General features: G+C 39.1%; 1 protein-coding gene across 1 annotated transcript; it reads left to right on the forward strand.

The window, feature by feature from the left end:
• The first annotated feature begins 870 nt into the window (after nt 1-870).
• On the forward strand, nt 871-21,358 carry LOC116036737 (nesprin-1-like). Its single transcript, XM_031280339.1, has 7 exons — nt 871-1,319; nt 5,367-5,555; nt 14,532-14,654; nt 16,522-16,616; nt 19,433-19,544; nt 19,806-19,940; nt 21,320-21,358. Exons 1-7 carry the CDS (start codon nt 1,098-1,100, stop codon nt 21,356-21,358), a joined length of 915 nt encoding a protein of 304 aa, XP_031136199.1. The 5' UTR covers nt 871-1,097.
• Nucleotides 21,359-21,380: the final 22 nt, after the last annotated feature.

Here is a 21,380-nt window from a genome sequence, read left to right on the forward strand (position 1 = left end):
AAATAAAGGCCTAAACATGCCCAAAACAAATAATCTAAAAGAAAAAAAAGGGGAGCGGGGAATTATCCAATTCTTATCAAAGCATGATTAAGTTTTTTAAAGGCACAAATTATTGAGAATGTGGTTACTAAAAATGTATGAATTTGTTAAGGTTGTCTCAAAAAAATTACAACCTTGTATCAGAAATATCCTGCCCCCAGCGTCTCCTCCCAGGCAGCAATGGTTATGTTTAGGATTAAGGTTAGGGTTAGCTGCCTGGAAGGCGCCATTGGAGGCAAAAAACACCATTGACCGCTCTGTACATTCACATTAGACTTCAGTGACATCAAAGTCTGCTGAATGTTTGAGCCGCATGATTAATCCTGACATTCAAAGCAGCTTTGTTGACTCTTGGTGTTCACCTCGTGTCAAATCCTCGGTAGTTCCCTGGCAACTGTGTTCATAGAGCCATGAAGACATGAAAGAAAATCAGTCATTTGAGACATTGTGAGTTTGAACTTGCACTGTGCAAAACGTTCATAATTCATTCTGAAAAGGAAGCAGGGGTCAAAAAAGTTAAAAGAAAAGAACAGTAAAACCTATAGATGGAAGTTCTGATAGAATAAAAGCTCAAATGATTGACAGCTACATACTGTTAGAGGAGGAGGTAGGGAAGTGTTTGTATTCTTATGTTTACTGCTTACTCTTACTCTCACCTGGCCCTCTGTCTCAGCTCCACCCCTATAGCCTGAGGCCTCTCTTCTTCTCTCTCTGTGCCTTACTGTCATTTTCTCTCTCGCTCTTCCTGTGACGAGTCGCTGTCACTGGAGCCCTGCCAGCGCTCCAGGAAGTGATTTCTGCCACAGGTGGGTGGAGCAGAGAGGGAAAGAAAGAGAAGAGAAACTTAAGAGCTAGGGAAAGGTGTCAACAGAGACAGACAGAGAGAGAGTGAGAGATATAACCAGGAAGGGGAAAGAGACTGTAGGTGGTAGTGTGAGAAGTAGAATTACAGGTCAGAGTGATATTTTTATGATCAGTGTTAGAGCTACAACCTGTTAAGGTAGAGTCAACTTAAAAGTTCTCCCCCTGCTTTCCTCGCCCTCTCTCCACCTGTGACCATGGAGCACAGAGGTTCAGCTGGGTGTGTTGTGTTTGTGTCCCAGGCCCCAGAGGAGCCCCAGCCTGGGCCCTGCCCCCGTGAGGGTGTCCCCCATGTGTCCCTGGAGACGCTGGGCCAGCTAGAGCTGTGGCTGCAGAAAGCCCAGAGGAGCCTGAAAGCTGGCGGAGCAGTGGCTTCCATCATGCTGGACAGCATTGAGCAGCAACTCCTCACCTGCCAGGTAAGCCCCGCCTACCACAGGAACCAGTGCACCCCCGGGACTCTCAGTTCACAAGATTTCTAGATATCTGCAGTGTGATTAAACTAGGCTAAATGAGGCTGAAAAGTGAATGTTTTCAGATATCTAGGTTACATATAGCTGTTGTTTCAACAACATTAAAATCAGTCCCTCAAGGATTTCGCGGCCTTTTTTTGAGATTGTTGCTGTCCAAAATGCTTGATTTTGCGGGAACATTTGCAAAAAAAAGTTGCGATGTCTTTTGTATGTTTGTTGCAATGAAGTTGCAGGAGACAGTGAAAGTTGCAAAAAAAGTTGAGTTTTTTTTTGTATAGTTCTTTAAAAATAAAAAGGAAACTTGTTTCGGGGAGAATAAAACTACTCTGGGCTGAGTTTTCCTAGTAACCTTACCAAAAAGGCTCAGGATGCTGCAAATGTTGGTACAATATGAAAATGGCTGGTGGATTTAAGACAAAAAATAATGTATTGAATGAATCAAATTTGAACATATGTGTCAGTGGCTTGTTACATTGTTAGTTAATTTCCTATCCTGGCCTGGGACAAACATTCATACGGTTTGATAAAGTACTTATTGGACTTCAACTTATCATTGCACTTACAATAACGAGCGTAGCTGTCCTCAATTTAGGTCATTGTGTCGTCGTGTGTGTGCCATGGATGTATTAAGAGAACGTGTGTTCCCAGCCCCGCCCCCTGCAGACAGCCGACAGGGTTGAAACAGCAGCCGCTGACTTTAGAGTGAAAAAACGTTACAGTGTACATTGATAAAATGTATACAGGTGGGCAGGGCGGGTTTTGCACGTCTTTTGCTGTGCGTTTTGTTGGTAAATGTGAAATGTTCGAGTCTCGTCTTCATATCGGAAACAAGCTCTCTCTCACTCCCGCTTGGTCAGTGGCACTCAGAGTCACATTATTTTTATTATTATTATTAATTGTAATTTCCCCACTGGGGATCAATAAACAGAATAAATTAAATAAATTAATTAAATAAATTAATTAATTATACTGACGTAAAGTCTGGCACTTGGGACTGCTGGGATTGGTTGAAGTTGCGGGAAACTCCGGCGATTGGTCAAAATTGCGAGTCGCACCAAAGTCACAGTGATTGGTTGAATTTGCGTGAATTGGCACGATCGCGACATCGCGAAATCCTGGAGGGACTGTATACAGGCATAGGAAAAAGTCTCTGTAACACTAATCGATGTACATAAATAACTTCCGTTTCAGTTAACGATTGAACTTTAATAAGTATTTTTTGTTTTCATTGTGTTATTTTTAACCCTTTCATTTTGCAGTATCAGTTTATTTTTCTGATGTAGATTTTTAGTTTATTCTATCATTCTTGTCCCATTAATACTGTGTCCTTTTGAAAAGCTGTTTTTATATATTTTTTTAATCTTGACCCTAGGGAGACTAGCTAATGGAGATCAGATAAGGCATGAAGGAATTATGTTGAAACACTGGAGCTGAAACCTGTAGAGATTTCTAAACAAATGTAGCTCAATTTTAAGCTACATATCTGGACGTTTTTCGACCTGAAAATGACCAAATCCTGGGCTGCTGTGATCACACAGCAGCCCAGGAAGCACTGAATGCACTGAAAAACATTGGTTGTTATTCATGATGAAGAATAAATGTCTGCTTTGAAACTATTGTTCTCAGGAAAACAGGCAACTTTAAACTCAGGTTAAATTGCAGAAACACTGATTTAGAGTCAAGTTACAAACTAAGAAGTTAAACTGTTTTTTCAAATTAGCACTTGCAGTCTGAGGTTTTGCCGAAGAATAGTTACAATATCAGTATCAACATTCCTGGATAACAACTTCTCAGTGAGCGGAGTTCATTAACTGTCACCTGCTCTGATTTTATTACTCAGAAGTTGGCTTTAAGTCTGCTCGTAAATGGAACACAGTCCATTCAAAGCAGGACTGCTGGAGAAAGTGAAAGAACAACCGTCTCTCTAAACATTAACTCAAAGAGGTCTTATTCAAACATCAAACATTTTTACTGGGTTTTAGAATCCACTGCGACTGTGTCACTCTTTGTAAGCCCTTATTATATATTGTACAGTAATGCTAGTTGGATATCACCAGGTCTCACTATGTTTACCGTCCAAACATCAACCCAGAAAACAAGTGGCTTGTGCAATTCACAGGGTAACAAACACTAAATGCCAGCTGCCGGTATTTGCACTGAGGGTGTGGTGTGGCTGCAAAGATCTCAGAAATCAACTAATCTAGTGTTGTAGTTTTAAACTCTGCCGTACGCTCCCTGACGAACAAACACACATGGAACAACAGGTTGTAGAAGACAGCAGAGGCACTGCCAACATAGTTACTTTTAGACTAATAAACAGTTTTTTAATGATCAGTTTATATTGGATATTTGACACAGTGTATGGGTCAGTTAACATGTTGTTGCTGTCCTGTGAAAAACATGCATCTCCAAAGTGTCAACTTTTCATGAGCGACGAAAAACATTCCTGTTTTCAGGTCTGTGGCAAAACATTTCTCTGATAATCCAATAGGTTTATAAGTAGTTTATTTGCAGAAGGTTTTAACTGAACAGTGATGATATGTGAAAACTCTGTAATGCAATTTTATTTCCATAACTCATTTATTCACACAATTGCTTCATCCTGTTTTGGTAAATTGATTTTTCCAGTTAAAAGTGGGACATTAATAACTATTTAGCAAAAATACGATATCGAACCATTCACTACAGATATTTTTATGTTGTGGTTGCTTCCAGAAGAATCATCCATCTAATCAGAGGGAGACAGAGTGTTAACATTTATTTAAAAAATCCATGAAAGTGGATATGTTGATTTATGTTGAATGTAAAATGTGAATATAAAAAGTAACATTTAAAGTAATATTTGCCTAGAAGTAAAAGTCTCACAAAATGGAAACACTCATGCAGAGTACCTCAAAAGAGTATCCAAAAGTTATGCATGTAAGTAGAAAGTAGTAGTATGGAAATAAAATTGCATTACAGAGTTTTCACATATTATCACTGTTCAGTTAAAACCATGTGCATCTTTATGGGTTGACACTTTTCTCCTGCAAATAAACTACAATTGGAGTTTTCAGTCAGTAGAGTCATGCCCTCACAGGCTTCATTATTGTGTCTGCATTCAATGTTTTTGCAGGTATTTTCCTCCCTGCTGACCCAGAGAGAGTTTCAGAGGTTAAACATGTCCCACAGTCACACACATCACATTTGAATGAGCAAACAAACAGCAGTTGATGAGATCATGTCTCCCATTCAAATTTACAAAAGAGCCTTCTTTCATCCGCTTTCTGACCGGAGGGATTTTTGCAGTTCCTAGAACATAACATTCCTAGAACCATTTTGTTCTCATGTTCCAACTGGACCAATTTGGGGATTATTAAGTTCCTCTGGCCACAGTTCCTGTAACTCTTTCAGCTCCTACTTCAGGACAGGGTCTTTTCTGCATAGTGGTGGTTAGATGGCTGTGTTATAATAACAAAAGGTCAGTTCCTATGGCCACTTGGCCAGTGTGAATGCAAATGGTAAAACCGGTTTTGGGGGAGAGTAGTTAGTAGAACTGTTTAGAAGTGGACTGTTCCTATAACTACGGTCCTGTAACTACTTGGTCAGAAAGAGGCTCATGAGCCAGATCTAACTTTAACATTATATACTGTATGAACCTTTGTGCTGCAGTATTCAAAACTGATTCATTTACACACTGACACATTTCAACCTCAACGCCACACAAAGAAAATAAAAGCCACTATCTGACATGCAATGGTGGAAGTATTCAGATCCTTTACTTAATTAAAAGTACTAATATCACACTGTAAAAAATACTTGTTGTGTAATAAATGTTGTGTGCAAAAATCTTAATTTGTAAAGTAACTGGTAAGTAAAGCTGTCAGATGAATGTAGTGGAGTAAGGACAGTACTTAATGTAGTAAATGTAATTAGTTCTATCACTATGTGACATGTATATGCTCCCTGCTCAGCACTTGAGTTCTGGTTAAAAGTGATGTGTGTACTGTATAGGAGATGTTCCTGGAGATGGAGCGGGGGGTTGCCAGCCTGTCGGCGCTGGACCAGCAGCAGGATGAAGCGACGGAGCTGCTCTCCTCCAAACTGGAGCTCCTGAAGGCCAACCTGCTCTCCTTCCAGCAGCTGCTGCAGGACAGGCAGGGAGAGGAGAGAACCACCAGCCACAGAGAGCCACAGCAACAGGTATGCACCATTGTTTGGCTAGGTACATAGGTAGTAAGTGTAACAAGTTGTGGTGGTAGGATAAAGCACAAAATGCAGCTAAAACTTAAAAACACATCACAAGAACACTTTTCAGTCAGCAGGCTGTCATACAAAATATATTTTAGTTTGTCTCACTTTCTTAGTACCACACTTTAAAGTTTTTGCATCCTACATAAAGTGTCTCATATTGTTTTTTTAATAGTTTTTTGCAATCTATTAATTTTCACTTTAACAACAAGTAGAAGATGGATACATTTAGAGCTGTAACAAATCCAAATTAAGATGTACAAATAAATAATTGCGATTAACAATATAGTTGTCTCTTTCAGTCAAATTTAAAAATATTTATTTATTACTTTTTCAAACAAATTAAAGTTTTGAATGAATTCCAGGATACTTATTTTGGTTATATCATTGTTATGTGACCACAGCCTATGAAGTAAGCTGGTGTTTGGTGTTTTGAGCCCCCAACGTCGCCTTCTAGTGCCTACTAGGATTAGGCAATGGGTTAAGGTTAAGGTTAGGGTTAGGTGCCTTGAAGTCGACGGTCGCAGCGCTGCCTTGAAGTTGACGTTGGGGACTTAAAACACCATCATAAAACATTTATCATAAAACCATGTATTTGTTTCTTAAATGAACATAACATTGACAATAGTACAGTAATATACTATATTACTATTATCCTCTGAAAAAAAAAGGTGGGGGGGTGTTGATGGTGGCCAGAAAAAAGGCTATTTAATCTGGCAGATTTCGGGCCAGAAACACAGGCAAGTTCAATTTTGCTGGCTTGAGTCAGCTACAGCCCAGTTTCAAGTTGCTATGGCAACAAGTGACAGCTGCCGCTAGCATAGCATATCTCAACGGTCCGACCAATAATCACTTGTATAATTACAATTTGGCATATCTAAACAAAATCCACAAATACCATCAACAGTCATACCTCTTAAGACCTTAGCTAATGTTAGAAATTAATTACTGCGATTACGTAAACATTTTTGCCAAATTGACAATTATGTAATAATTGTTACAGGCTTAGATACATTATGATATCCACCGGAAAGAGAAAACGAGAAAAAAAGTACAAAAGACGAAACAGTAGTAAGAAACAAACCAAAACCACAGAGCTCAGATTCATACAGTTACAGGAGGTTACAATGATAATGTGTAATTAAAACAATCAAGAAAATCCCTGCAGCATGATGGCAGAGGCTAGCCTGGTCCTACCAGACTCTCGTACATTTCATTTGTACAGAGAGTCTGGCCACTCTCCATTGACAAGTGTTAACTTCCTTGAAGGCGGGTACATTTGCATCCGAATTCCTCTTTCCCACCAAACACAAGGTCAAGTTCTCATGATCCATCTCATCGCTTCCTGTCTCTCTCTCATTTTACTTGGACATTTTCATTTAAAAGATGTTTCTGCTGCTGACACATAGTGCTGACAGCAGAAACAAAAGTTAGGACAATTCCAAGGGCCCATGACTGACAGGGGCCCCAAAAAATAGGTAAAAACTAATATAACATGATTAAACCATCATCATTCAGTATATATATATATCAAATATAGTAATAAAATTAATGATCTCTTTGTTTTTACTTGTTTTTTGGCAGTAAAAGTTAAATATCCCCATTGACCAAAAAGTAAACATCCATATTGACCGACCACCCCCCTGTATCTGCATGAAATGGTTTGGTCCTGCCTTAGCACTCAGCAGAGCCATAGAGATAGTGTAGATATGTCTTTCTCTATCACTCTGGCACTCAGTGACGGTGTGTAGTTATCAGTAGATCCGCCAGAACTAGCTACAGTGACCATAGTGTTGCCAAGTAACGTTAAATCAAAATCTGGTTTTCAAAAAAGGAAAGAGAGGAAAGACAAAGGAAAGGGTGTCAAACTGTCAAACTGTAACCCAGTTTTTCACCCAGAAAGATGGGTAGCCTATAGTCTGTGAGTGGTATTATACGGTGGCCCTGAAGTGCAAATCACCACAGCAATTAGAGAAACGCAACAACAAATCATAAAACACAACGGCAAATAGGAAAACACAACAGAAAAAATGAAAACACGACAGCAAATATGAAAACAAAACGGCAAATAAGAAAACACGACAGCAAATAGGAAAACACGACAGCAAATATGAAAACACGACAGCAAATATGAAAACACGACAGCAAATAGGAAAACACAACGGCAAATATGAAAACACGACAGCAAATATGAAAACACAACGGCAAATATGAAAACACGACAGCAAATAGGAAAACACGACAGCAAATATGAAAACACGACAGCAAATATGAAAACACGACAGCAAATAGGAAAACACAACGGCAAATATGAAAACACGACAGCAAATATGAAAACACAACGGCAAATATGAAAACACGACAGCAAATATGAAAACACGACAGCAAATAGGAAAACACGACGGCAAATATGAAAACACGACAGCAAATAGGAAAACACGACGGCAAATATGAAAACACGACAGCAAATATGAAAACACGACAGCAAATAGGAAAACATGACGGCAAATATGAAAACACGACAGCAAATAGGAAAACACGACGGCAAATATGAAAACACGACAGCAAATAGGAAAACACGACGGCAAATAGGAAAACACGACGGCAAATATGAAAACACGACGGCAAATAGGAAAACACGACGGCAAATATGAAAACACGACGGCAAATATGAAAACACGACGGCAAATAGGAAAACACGACGGCAAATATGAAAACACGACGGCAAATATGAAAACACGACGGCAAATAGGAAAACACGACGGCAAATAGGAAAACACGACGGCAAATAGGAAAACACGACGGCAAATATGAAAACACGACGGCAAATAGGAAAACACGACGGCAAATAGGAAAACACGACGGCAAATATGAAAACACGACGGCAAATAGGAAAACACGACGGCAAATATGAAAACACGACGGCAAATATGAAAACACGACGGCAAATAGGAAAACACGACGGCAAATAGGAAAACACGACAGCAAATAGGAAAACACTTCAACAAATCACAAAACACAACGGCATTAACTTCTACCGGAAAAGGTAGGGCCTATCTAGTAGAGGACGGACCCTCCTGATTGGACAGACGCACTGTCTGTCTTTTGACAGGAAGGAGAGGTGAAAAAATAAAAGTGCCTCACTGTCTATGCTTTTAACAGACGGACTAGCCGTTTCTCATTTCAAAACACTGGACGAAATGGATGTGGAACTATGAACTGTGCTGTTGGTGAATCGGCGTCAGTCTGCTTGCAGGAGGAGAATATTCTGTCAGGAACTTTGCTCGCAACGTGCAAAGGTAGGTAACGTTACCGACACCGATAGGCTTTAATGTAAGCAATAGTCGTTTTGTCTTATTTATCCCATGTCAATAAATTAAAAACTCGTGGGAGTTCATGTTTGTACAGTAGTCATAACACTTACCGGTAAGGAGAATTGCAGTAGCTAACCGTTTACATTAGCTTGTAGTTTACTGCATGTATGCAACATTAGCTCATTGTCCAGTAGCTTCTAGCTTTCAGACAAATGCAGTGCAAAATATGATCAGCAACTACAAGGTAAACGCTACCAGCTAATGAGCTACCACAGGCAGTATGATATGCATTAAACTGCAAGTGAGAAAGGGTAAATAGTACTGTAAACACACAAGCTACAAGGCTACAACCAACATATGAAAAGTCATAATACCTCCATTGATAAACACCCACTAATACAGTAAAGGTAGGTGTAAGTGTGTTAAATGGTCAACAGTTGTCAGTTAAGACCATGATGAAGAAACTACACCACTACACAGTTACATGAAGTACCTTCATGTTTCAGTATGCTTAAATATACTTGTGATACAATTCTAATCTTACCAGGACAGGTTGGATAACTACTGGACTAACCTAATCTTTCTCCTTCTGTCTGCAGTCTTGAAGCAACACCATCATCGGGAGCTGAGTCTGATCGCCGCTTCATGTTGAATATACTTGTGTACAGTATATAGTAATGTTTGAATAAATGTTATAATAAAGATACACGTTTCATTAATGTCTTTTTAGAGCTTGTATACCTAACTAGTTATTAAAACAGGTAGCATCTGAATATAATTACTCAGTTAGAAGTTTCCTGTGTCCAGGTCATAATTTGATGGAAAAATAAACATTGAAAAACAGTTTATATTATATACACACCCAAAAACTTAAAAGACACAGACAAACTAGTTAATTTAATGCATTTATTTTTTGAATGGCAATCTCTAATATAGCAAATAATCTATTCAACATCTCTTTTTGGCCTCTGTCTCCCTGCTTGTCTTTTGCTTTCCCTCTCCTCCTCATCTCTCCCTTCTGGTGACGCTAGTGCAGCCACGACGCTGAAGTTGGCATCCGATTCGCAGCTTCTGATTTGGCAGTTAAGGGGAACTTAAAACTGTTTTTTTAACCTCTTACTGTATTGAATGAGTTTTAGTCATTAAGGTAAATTTATAATTATGTCTAAAACACACTTTTAGATTTGTGAAAGCTTTATTGTCTTTATGAGGACACAATAAGTTTTTTTTCACATATAAACCACATTAGACTAGGTCTAGATCCACCTAGACTTGTCAAATCTGGACTACATTATCCCAGAGAGGCTAAGGAGTCTTAAAAACACAGTTTGGGATTTGTGAAAGCTTTATTCTATTTGTGAAAATGCCATAAAGGGAGATTTTACTGTTTTTTGCATATGTAGACCACATTGGACCAAGTCCACATCCAAAAACACAATACCTAAACTTGTCAAAACTGGACAAGAATTAACTCACTCTCTCCATGTCATTTATTATATCCATGAGCAGGTCTTCCCCTGTACTTGTGTAAACACGGTAACGCAAACTTGGTAATCTACAGTGGGCAATACAGCACCGTAAAGAAAAGACCTTTACGACAGCAGGTGTGGTGAAAATACTACCACTTTTGTCCAAAGTGGCCGCTAGAATTAACACAAACTGAAAGTTACATATAGGCACTTTAAGTCATAGAAAAAAATGTCTTCATGAATATAATGTGGAACTGCTGTGGACCTATCTCTGACAGCAACACATTTAGGATGTATTTGATCCTGTCAGAAGACACCATGGTGCACACTTTATCAGAGAGTGTGTCACAGCTGTCGAGGAAGTTTGACAGGTATTTCACAATCCTGTCCAGCTGGGTTTCATCATCAAAGAAGATCGGGACCCAGCGTTCCCCAGAAGTGGGGTTGCTCCTCACCTGAGACAATGGCCTATGAAGTATGAATTAAAAAAAATCTTAATAAATACTCAGTCCTGCCTCTTTTTCTGAGGAAAGGTGAGAAAACAACACTTATGTTGAAGGAGAAGGATTTGAAGAGTAAATTAAACCACTGGCAAATCTATGACGATATTTGGATTGATTTCCAAAAGGTAAAAATAACTTTTTCTACTTTTCTTTTGAAGTGAGAAGGAAGACCTGCTCATGGATATAAGAAATGACATGGAGAGACGTGGACTTGTACGTTGAATGTCAATTAGCAAAGGCCATGCTGTGGCAATAAAATAAAACAGTTTATTTAGCCTCTCTGGGATAATTTAGTCCTGATTTGACAAGTTTAGAAAAACGGTGAAATCTCCCTTTATTGTGTTCTCATAAAGACAATAAAGCTTTCACAAATCTAAAAGTGTGTTTTAGACATAATTAATAATTTACCTTAATGACTAACACTCATTCAATACAGTAAGAGGTTCAAAAAACGGAGGATCAGTCACTTAGCAATGCAAATTATGTTTCCCTGCTGAATCGGACAGTTTTAAGTTCCCCTTAAATTTCCCCTTAACTGCCGAATCGGAAGCTGCGAATCGGATGCCAACTTCAGCGTTGTAGTGCAGCCTGCATTTGTTCCTTAGTCCCTGTTAAAAGACAGCAAACACAAGAAAAAGATCTTTACCATTATAAATGCTATAACGGAATGTTATACTTGATACATGGGAAACTACTCATACATTTTAGCTTTCATTTAACGTTGCTAGTGAAGTTAACAAGGTGCAGCTTTACCTCCAATCCTGCAGCTACAACTGATAAACAAACCAATTTCTAAATCTCTGCTAACATTACGCATATACAGTAACGGCTTACAAAAAGAGATGAAAATGCCACCGGACATTAAACTTTACGAACACAAATGGCATAAAAGACAGCAACACAGCTAGCTAGCTAACAGCCTAATGTTAAATGATAGGTTCACTTAGCTTAACGTTAGCTCGGGGTGTATCTACCTAATTATAATAGCAATTTGTACCAGCATTAATGCGTAACACTTGACATTGATGTAACACATTAACGGTGATAACAAATGTACGGCAAACACTAAATATACTTACATTTAAATGTTAATTGTGCCATCAGCGATTCCGCTCCAACTCCCACTTAGGTCCGCCATTGTTGTTGTTTTTTTAACGAGCCGGCAAAGGCGCATAGGATTGTGGGTGATTTGGGAGCGCGAAAGACAGACAGTGCGTCTGTCCAATCAGGAGGGTCCGTCCACTGCTAGATAGGCCCTACCTTTTCCGGTAGAAGTTAATGCCGTTGTGTTTTGTGATTTATTGAAGTGTTTTCCTATTTGCTGTCGTGTTTTTCTATTTGCTGTCGTGTTTTCCTATTTGCTGTCGTGTTTTCCTATTTGCTGTCGTGTTTTCCTATTTGCCGTCGTGTTTTCATATTTGCCGTCGTGTTTTCCTATTTGCCGTCGTGTTTTCCTATTTGCCGTCGTGTTTTTCTATTTGCCGTCGTGTTTTCCTATTTGCCGTCGTGTTTTCCTATTTGCCGTCGTGTTTTTCTATTTGCCGTCGTGTTTTCCTATTTGCCGTCGTGTTTTCCTATTTGCCGTCGTGTTTTTCTATTTGCCGTCGTGTTTTCCTATTTGCCGTCGTGTTTTCATATTTGCCGTCGTGTTTTCCTATTTGCCGTCGTGTTTTCATATTTGCCGTCGTGTTTTCCTATTTGCTGTCGTGTTTTCATATTTGCCGTCGTGTTTTCCTATTTGCCGTCGTATTTTCCTATTTGCCGTCGTGTTTTCATATTTGCCGTCGTGTTTTCCTATTTGCCGTCGTGTTTTCATATTTGCCGTCGCGTTTTTCTTATTGCTGTTGTGATTTGCACTTCAGGGCCACCGTAGTATTAACCTGTTGGCTTAATGTCCATAGTGAAATAAGCTAGCTAGCTACAGACTAGTGTTAGCCTACATTTAATCACCATTTAATCAGTGCAGGGAAACGTTTAGTAAGATATTCATATTAAATCATTGTCGCTGCCCCTTTTAGCAGACTTAACAACAGATGAGTCAGCAGCACCCCAGTCTCCCCCTAACTGTGCCCCTCCCTGTCCCAGTGAAGAAGGTGAGCAACATTGTGTTCAATGACATGCCAGTTGGCATCATTGCAGAGAGTCTGTGGAGATTTCTCTGTCTCTCTTGCTCTTTTTACCATTACAAAAAAGAAAATGAAATATTTATTAATGACAGAAATTCAAACACATTAATAACAATTATTTTCTCACATAATGATCATTATGAAATAAAATAAAAAACAACAACCTACTGTCTGTACTGGATGCTGGACAGTTGGAAACAATGAGTAGCTTACCTGAGCCTGCATATAAGATACAGACAATATTTTACTTGGATGCATGGATGTACGTTGTGTGGAAGCCACAGAATATTCTTCGCAGGTAAAATTAAAAATGACTGATTAATTTGGGGTGTTTTATTAATTTTTATAGCATTTGAAAAATGTTTTTAAATGGTTTTAAAACAGTCTCCTAACTAAACTTTGACATAAAATCAAAATCAAAAAATTAGGGATAATGAGGGGCGACCTCTAGCTCACCCAGTAAGAGTGTTCTCCCATGTTGGCTGAGTCCTGCAGCGGTGCAGGGTTCAAATCCAACCCGCTTCCCTTTGCTGCGTGTCATCCCTCATCTCTCTCCCCCTTTCATGTCTATCCACTTTCAAAATAAAGGGAAAAGCCCCAAAAAAATAATCCTTAAAAAGAAAAATTAGGCATAATGTCATTTAATTAGGTTCATTGACCATGAATATAAAAAAAGCGCCAAAAAACATTGAAAAAAGCAACAGAAAGTTAGTTTTCAATTTTGACCCGGAAGGACAACAAGTTCATGGTAACGTAATGGTTTATTGTTCCAGGTGGTTTTGCTTTCAACTCTCATGTCAAGTCAGGTCTGTCAGTAAGTAGGGATGAACGATTAATCATTTTTTAAATCAAAATCGCGATTTGAATCTAATCATGAAGACCACGATTAATCAAATGTGCAATATTTAGTTGAATGTTTGGTATAATTTGGTTTAACATTTTGTATTCCTCTTTTTATTATTATATTTAATGTTTTTTTCATAAGGTAACTACTGGAATAATGTTTCATATCACAGATTGCTTACAGAAATGTCCTATTTTCAGTGGATTTTAGCTTTTGTGATAAATGTTCTGTTTGACTGTTCACTGTTCCATGGTTATTAAAAGGAAAAAACATATTGCTGGTGATTCATTTCCATGTTCTTATCCTTGCATAAGAACATAGAGCAGTTTTGATGGTGTATCATGTTATAATGCTCCATGACATGTTTTACCTGTTACACAGTGAATATTGAACTTTAACTAAAGTTTTAAAAAAAGAATCGCAAATCGAATCGTAATCGCAATATCTGGCAGAAAAAAATCACAATTAGATTTTTCTCCGAAATTGTTCAGCCCTATCAGTAAGTCAGGTCTCAGAGCAGTTCAGTCCAAGTCTTAAGTCCTCAACTCTGGTGGAGAATAAAAAGACAAACATGATCAGATATTTTTTAAACTGATAACGAGTATATTTTAACTTTCTTCTTCCTTCTTTTTTTTTTCTCTTTTTGTCTCTCCTTCATTTATCTCTCCTCAGAAGTTGGTAGCTCAGCCAGAGCGCCCACTGCTGTCTCATCTGAAGCGCCGCAGCAGTGTTCAGGAGATCTTCTCCTCACGGAGAAACAAACTGCTCCGACAGAGCAGCCTGCAGCAGAAGAAGGTATGGGACTCTACCGACTGCTTCGCTCAAGGGTTTGACTGTTTGAATGTGACATTTTAAAAGATTACTAATACTGACATCAATATCAATACATCAGTGTCATATCTTTAAATTTGACCATTATCAATTAAATTCAATTTTATTTATAGTGTCAAATCATAACAGGAGATATCTCAGGACACTTTAGAGTAGGTCCAGACCACACTCTATAATTTACAAAGACCCAACAATTCCCCTCCCAAGAGCAAGCATTTGGTGCAACAGTGGCGAGGAAAAACTTCCTTTTTACAGGCAGAAACCTTGGACAGACCCTGACTCTTGGCGGCTATCTGCGCTGCCGGTTGGGACACAGAGACACTGATACAGATATACAGATATGGAGACATTATGAATCATATGTCTCCATATCTGTATATCTGTATATCTGTAGGAGTTGGTATGATACAGTTGTAACAGCAGCAGCAACCATGATTTAGGTGCCACCCCAATCCAAGGAAATCTGCGAGGCGAAAAAGCATAAGGATTCCGGGCATTACTAGGGCATGAATGCACAAAGATGGAGAAAGAGAGAGGAGTACCAAAGGAAGTCCCCCAGCAGTCTAAAACTATAGCAGCATAACTAAGAGCTGGTCTGAGGCAAACCTGAGCCAGCCCTACAATGGTTGGTAGTTGAATCTGACAACTTAGTCAATCCACGACCTTCCACTTCGGGGATTGTTCAGGTGCCGCCAGAAATTCTGGCGTATGTCCTTCTTTTCTGCCTGATGTCCGTTACCTTACACTTTCTTTGTGTTGGCGTTCTAAACTCTGGTGGATTTATGAGGACTATGGTTAACTGCTCCTCAGATCTCTGCAGGGTAAATCCAGACAGCTAGCTAGACTATCTGTCCAATCTGAGTTTTCTGTTGCACTACTAAAACTACTTTTGAACGTACACTTGTTCCACCAAAACATGTTCCTTCCTGAGGCAATTTTGCTGAGGCTCCGGGGCTAAAGAAATGCCAAAAAACCAGAGAACATTTCTCTCCCATCCCAGAATGCTGTGTGGACTAGCCAGACCTTCCTCCACAGCGCTGCGGAGGAAGGTCTGGCAATGCAAGACTACTGACAACTATGAGCAGAAGCAGAGAGAGGGAGGGGGCGTGCCGTGACTATGGCTAAACACCCTCCTCCTTATAAATATTTTTATTGAAAGCTCAATCAAGAACTGATCTGAAGCTAATATGTATTGCCAAGCCAATTTGTTTTGGGAAACATTATTGCTACAGACCAATACAAAGCACAACACAACAAGACATGGACTAAAAACTTGCCCTAGTGAAGAGTGGGACTGTATAAAACTGGAAATAAGCTTGGCCTGTCATATATATATTTCAGTTTCTAAATCTACTGCCACTGTGAACTTAGTTATTTAAGTTACTGAAGGGCGGGGTGCCTGGGTAGCTCACCTGGTGGAGCATGCGCCCCATGTACAGATACTCATTCCTTGCTGCAGCGGCCGCAGGTTCAATTCAGACCTGCGGCCCTTTGCTGCATGTCATTCCCCTCTCTCCCCTTTCATGTCTAAGCTGTCCTATCAATAAAATATCAACAAAAAATGATCTTTAAACAAAACAAAAAATTACTTAAGGATCCTGTATGCTTTTTATTTATTTATTATTTTCTCCATTTTTTGTGAGGTTATATCGTCATGTCATCATATTGTCGTGTGTGTTATGTGTATTATTTGCCTGTATTAAATTTTAAAAAGAAAGAGAAAAAACAGAAAGAAACTATCATAGAAGTACAGTATATAAAGATGATGTTGCTCTGTTCGGGTGCTGTGTATATGTGACTGTACGCCTTGCTGCTGCTGTTTGTGTCTCAGGAGTTGGAGCAGCAGCTGACTGAACAGAGAGGACTGACCCAGGCCATCGCTCGGGCGGGCAGCAGAGCTCCACTCCACAGCCAGCTGTTGCAGCGGTAAAACACCCTGTACCGTCACTCTAAAATATAGTTTTATATATATATATTCTAAATATACATTACATTTTAGTTGATGTCGCTCTTCTTTTTTCTTCTTTTTTTTTTTTTTTTTTTTTTTTTTTTACGTTTTTATTAATTTATAATTGCAGTTACAATTTTCCACAACCTCCCTCCATCCCAAACCCACAATTAAATTCCTCTCTCAACCTCTGCCATACTACAACAATCCAAAAACAAAAAGCAAATGATATGACAGTATCATAATAGCATCTCCCCTATGTCTTCTTCTTTTACAAACCGGTCAAATGGCCTCCTGATTTTCTCAGACGGGGGTGTCTGAGAAAATCAGGAGGCCATTTGACCTCAATGTATTTCAGTTACTCCATGGACATACATTGCACCATATTCTTGATCCAAGCACCAGTTGTAGGTGCATCCATTTTCTTCCAGATGAGAGCTATAGTCCTTTTTGCCTGTAGTATAGCAAAATATATATATTTATATTCGTGGGGTTTAAGATTCAGATTTGTTGGATAGAGGTGCAGCAAAATCCTCTTATGCTTTGGATACATTGAACGCGTAACGTATGCGGACTGTTTGCGGAGCTGATGTGCCGCAGAATGTATCTTTTAACTGGCTACACCTGCTGTGCACACACGGCGTAGGATTCTGTGAGTCACAGGCTAGACGGCGAGCTTTTGCTTTGGGATGGTTGTTGTTTCTTCAGTTTGTGGAGCTGGTGTGCCAGTTTAGCTGGTGATCATGTTAACTGGTGATATTTGCATGAAATCAGTGAATATTCAACAAGACACTGCCCTGCGTTCTGCTCTGCCTCCGCCCCTCGAGTGCCAGAGGTTCACATTTTCACAAAGTGTTTGCAAGTGAGACAAAATAATGGATATCGCTGAAAACATCACCAGTTTATGTGTAATACATGTCCGTTTAAGCATTATCCACACAAATACAACACATACTGTATGAACGGAAAAAAATAAAACAAAGTAACGCACTAGAGATCTAGCTAGGATTCGAACCTTGGATGTCATGGACAAAAAAAGTTGACAGACCAGCTTCTATGTCATTTATACCACTACACTACATACCACTGAAATGTTTTTGTGATTTCTATCTATATATTGGACTTTTAGTCTAAGTTAACACAGGTTAACATATGAGAGAAATATACGCCCATGTTAACTGGTGATATCACAATTTAACATGGGCAAATGCAAGCCTCGAAACAGAAAAGTAGGTTCATCTTTGCCTCACATACCAAAAACTAAAAATGAAACACGTCAGTCATGCGCAAACGTGATCATTTATCATTTGTATTGTGGGCCATCTCATACGAAGAACCTGTGTCACACATCAACTGATTATAGTTGTGTTTAATTTCATTAGACCCATAGTATGTCTGTGTCAACCCAGAATCACGATTTTTGTCTTATGGTAGCCATAGATACACTATTTTTATGACCATATGGCCATTGAATGTTTTGCAGCAAAGTGCTGATCCTCGTTTTCTCTCGGGCGACTTAGTGTTATCTTAGTCTGGTTAAGTTATGAAGTGAGTTGCAGCAAAAGTCTAGTGATTTGAAGTGAAGAACATATGAAGCTTATTTTCTCAGAGTTTGACTTTTATTTATTCCACACATAATTTGTTGGCCTATTTTGACAACAGAAAATGGTCATTATGGTATATGATTACAAAACTTCGATGTACTGAGAGAGTTTGATAACATTCAGATATGTTGCTTTTTCAGATTCCTAATATGGGTCTAATGAAATTAAACATAACTATAATCAGTTGACTTGTGGCACAAGTTGAAAGAGACTGTTTGTGCTGAGATAGGCCTTCACATTCTTCGTATGAGATGGCCCACAATGACAATGATAAATGATCACGTTTGCGCATGACTGACGTGTTTCATTTTTACCCCCAAAACGGAATAAAGTGTTAAGTGGGGTCATACCTGTTTGTTGTACATTAGTCAGGTTTTGGTATGTGAGGCAAAGATATATGTGAGGCATATATTTCTCTCATATGTTAACCTGGACTATCCATCTATATATTGGACTAAAAGTCCAATATATAGATAGAAATCACAAAATAATTCCGGTGGTGTGTAGTGTAGTGGTATAGATGATGTAGAAACTAGTCCATCAACTTTTTTGTCCATGACATCCAAGGTTCGAGCATGCGGAGCATACGCATCACTATGTGCTGCTCTCATGTCCGGTGTAGCCAGTTCCAATGGTTATAGTGGAAGCGTAGTGTTGGAACATCCGCTCTGCATACGTTATGGTTGCAATGTAGCTGGCCCATTAGGATCAAGTGGAATATTCACAGACAAGATAACATACATGTAGTTTTATTGATGTGTCTCTTCATTCCAATTGTATTGTTTTCCTACACAATAATACTTCTTTATTTTAACCATTCTTTTTTTGCTTTCATTGAGACCTAAGAAACGTTTTTTTCTTTTTTTACATAAACAATTGACTCACTGAATTTTTAAGAAATGAGTATCAGTGTCTGTAACAGGACTAAATAAGGCTGCAGCACAATTAAGAAAATAACGTTTAACATTTAAGAATAATTTAATTTTAAAATCAAATTGTTTATCTTCTACTTTCTTAGATTGTTAGATTTGAATTGTCCAATTAGTGCGATTAGATTTGAGATTCATTTGCAGATTTGGAGAGAGAAAAAGACACGAGGTTCAAACTTCAAACAATGAAAGGGCCGCTGAATGGAAGAAGGAAAGAGAGAAAGATGAAGTGTTAATTTCCAGCCTTTTTTCTCCGTGCAGGGGGCCTCCTGCTGAGGCTGATGTGGAGGAGGACTCTGCTCAGAAGAAATGGGATGGCCTTCACAGTGGGCTGCTGGCTCTGGAGGAGAGCTGGCTGCTTCCCCCTGCCGAGGTAGGACCTTCCTCAGGAGAGCTGAAGTGCTTGATTATCACTTTTCAAATACAGAAGAGAAAGGAGAAATCGGTTTCCTTGCCGTGCTTGATTATCACCTTCTTTGAGCAGAAGGCACTTTGTTGTCTCTATGGGAACTCCTACAGGGCTTGATGAGAGTGGTGTGTGTGTGTCCCCGACTTCTTATGTGTGTCTCTCTCTCTCTCTCTCTCTCTCTCTCTCTCTCTTTCTCTCTCTCTCTCTCTCTCTCTCTCTCTGAAGGTGATGGACTCATCTACGAGGCGTAGTGATAGAACAGCAGGATGCATGATTGGCTCACAAACCCTGAAAGAGCTCCGAACCCACATCAGCCATCTGAGAGAGCTGGGACTCACAGCGACAGAGCCTCAGGATCAGGTACAGAATATCGTTAGCACAGAATATGTATGTTGGGATGTGTGCTGAGACAGCTGAGTGTGTGTGCTGAGTCAGCGGCCCTCAACGGGCCATGAGATAAATCTGAGGGGCCTCTACGTCAGGGTTCTTCAATGCTTTTTAAGCCAAGAGAGACAGATCAGGGACCCCCTACTACAGATCTTGTATAACATGAACTTGCATATTATACTGGGCCTACAACAGTGGTGGAATGTAACTAACTACATTTACTCAAGTACTGTACTTAAGTACACATGTTGAGGTACTTTACTTTGTCTTTTCTTTTCATGCCACTTTCTACTTCTACTCCGCTACATTTCAGAGAGAAATATTGTACTTTTTACTCCACTATATTCATCTGACAGCTTTAGATACTAGTTATCTAAAGTAGTTTGCACACAAAACACACGTGGTTTATAAAATCTGATGTTTTTGTTATAAATGAAACTAGCCAACAATATAACGGCCTACAAGTCCAGCTGTGTTGTGTGTTTAATGATTAGACCATTAAACACAACAGTTTGTATCGTTTCCAGTTTCTAAAATGTGAGGATTTTTCTTTACTTTAAAACTACATTTTTCTGATGATACTTACACACTTTTACTTAAGTAACATGTTGAATGCAGGACTTTGACTTGTAACAGAGTTAGGGTGACCAGATGTCCTGAAAAATTCAGCACAGTCCCAAAATCCAAGCAGTTATCCCGAATCCCAAATCCTGCCCTAAAAGTCCCGAAAATGATAGCAAAGTCTCAAGAGCGGACTCTCGAGTAGTTATAGTCTGATAGAACATTAAAAACTGTTCATGGTGATTGAGTCGTCCTGCAGCCAGCTCCCGTCGGCTGCTCATTGGCTGCAACAGTACGTATGTTTTATTTGTTTCATAATGACATTGAGTTCATGCTTTTAATGATTTTTTATTTGTATTTTCGGGTTCGGTACAATTCCTGAATAAAAATAATAAATCATTTTGGTGCAGAGTTTTGAAATCCATGTTAAGTGTTTAAATGGGCTGGCCCCAGGCCCGTGTCTAAATTCATTACACAGAGCTTAAACAGAAATAATCGCCGGACTACGACAGGAGGAGTAACTAAACAGAGCTGTAGAGTCCCAATGTGCAGAACAAATTTTGGTTAATCCTCCTGGTCAGCAGGTGTACACTTATGGAATTCTTCATCCACGGAACTTAAATCCCAAACAGAACTAAAAGTGTTTAACACAAACGCCAAATTATGGTTTAAACAACAACAGAGATGTGTGCACTAATAGTTGCTCCTAGCGACACAATTTTTATGTACATTTTTTTTCTGTATTTTCTGAGAATTTTAATGACTGTTTGTTTTGTTGTTTTTTGTAAAAGTCTGACCAGGGACAAGGACTCCAAATTGGCGGAGGCTAGACATCCTAAACACCTTGCATCT

This window comes from Sander lucioperca, chromosome 18 (assembly GCF_008315115.2).
Source record: "Sander lucioperca isolate FBNREF2018 chromosome 18, SLUC_FBN_1.2, whole genome shotgun sequence".
NCBI lineage: Eukaryota > Metazoa > Chordata > Actinopteri > Perciformes > Percidae > Sander > Sander lucioperca.

Coding starts and splice junctions, on each gene's coding strand:
- LOC116036737 (XM_031280339.1), top strand. CDS start 1,098: ATGGAGCACAGAGGTTCAGCTGGGTGTGTTGTGTTTGTGTCCCAGGCC. Junction 1,320..5,366: donor AGCAACTCCTCACCTGCCAG/GTAAGCCCCGCC, acceptor TGTACTGTATAG/GAGATGTTCCTGGAGATGGA. Junction 19,545..19,805: donor GGCTGCTTCCCCCTGCCGAG/GTAGGACCTTCC, acceptor CTCTCTCTGAAG/GTGATGGACTCATCTACGAG.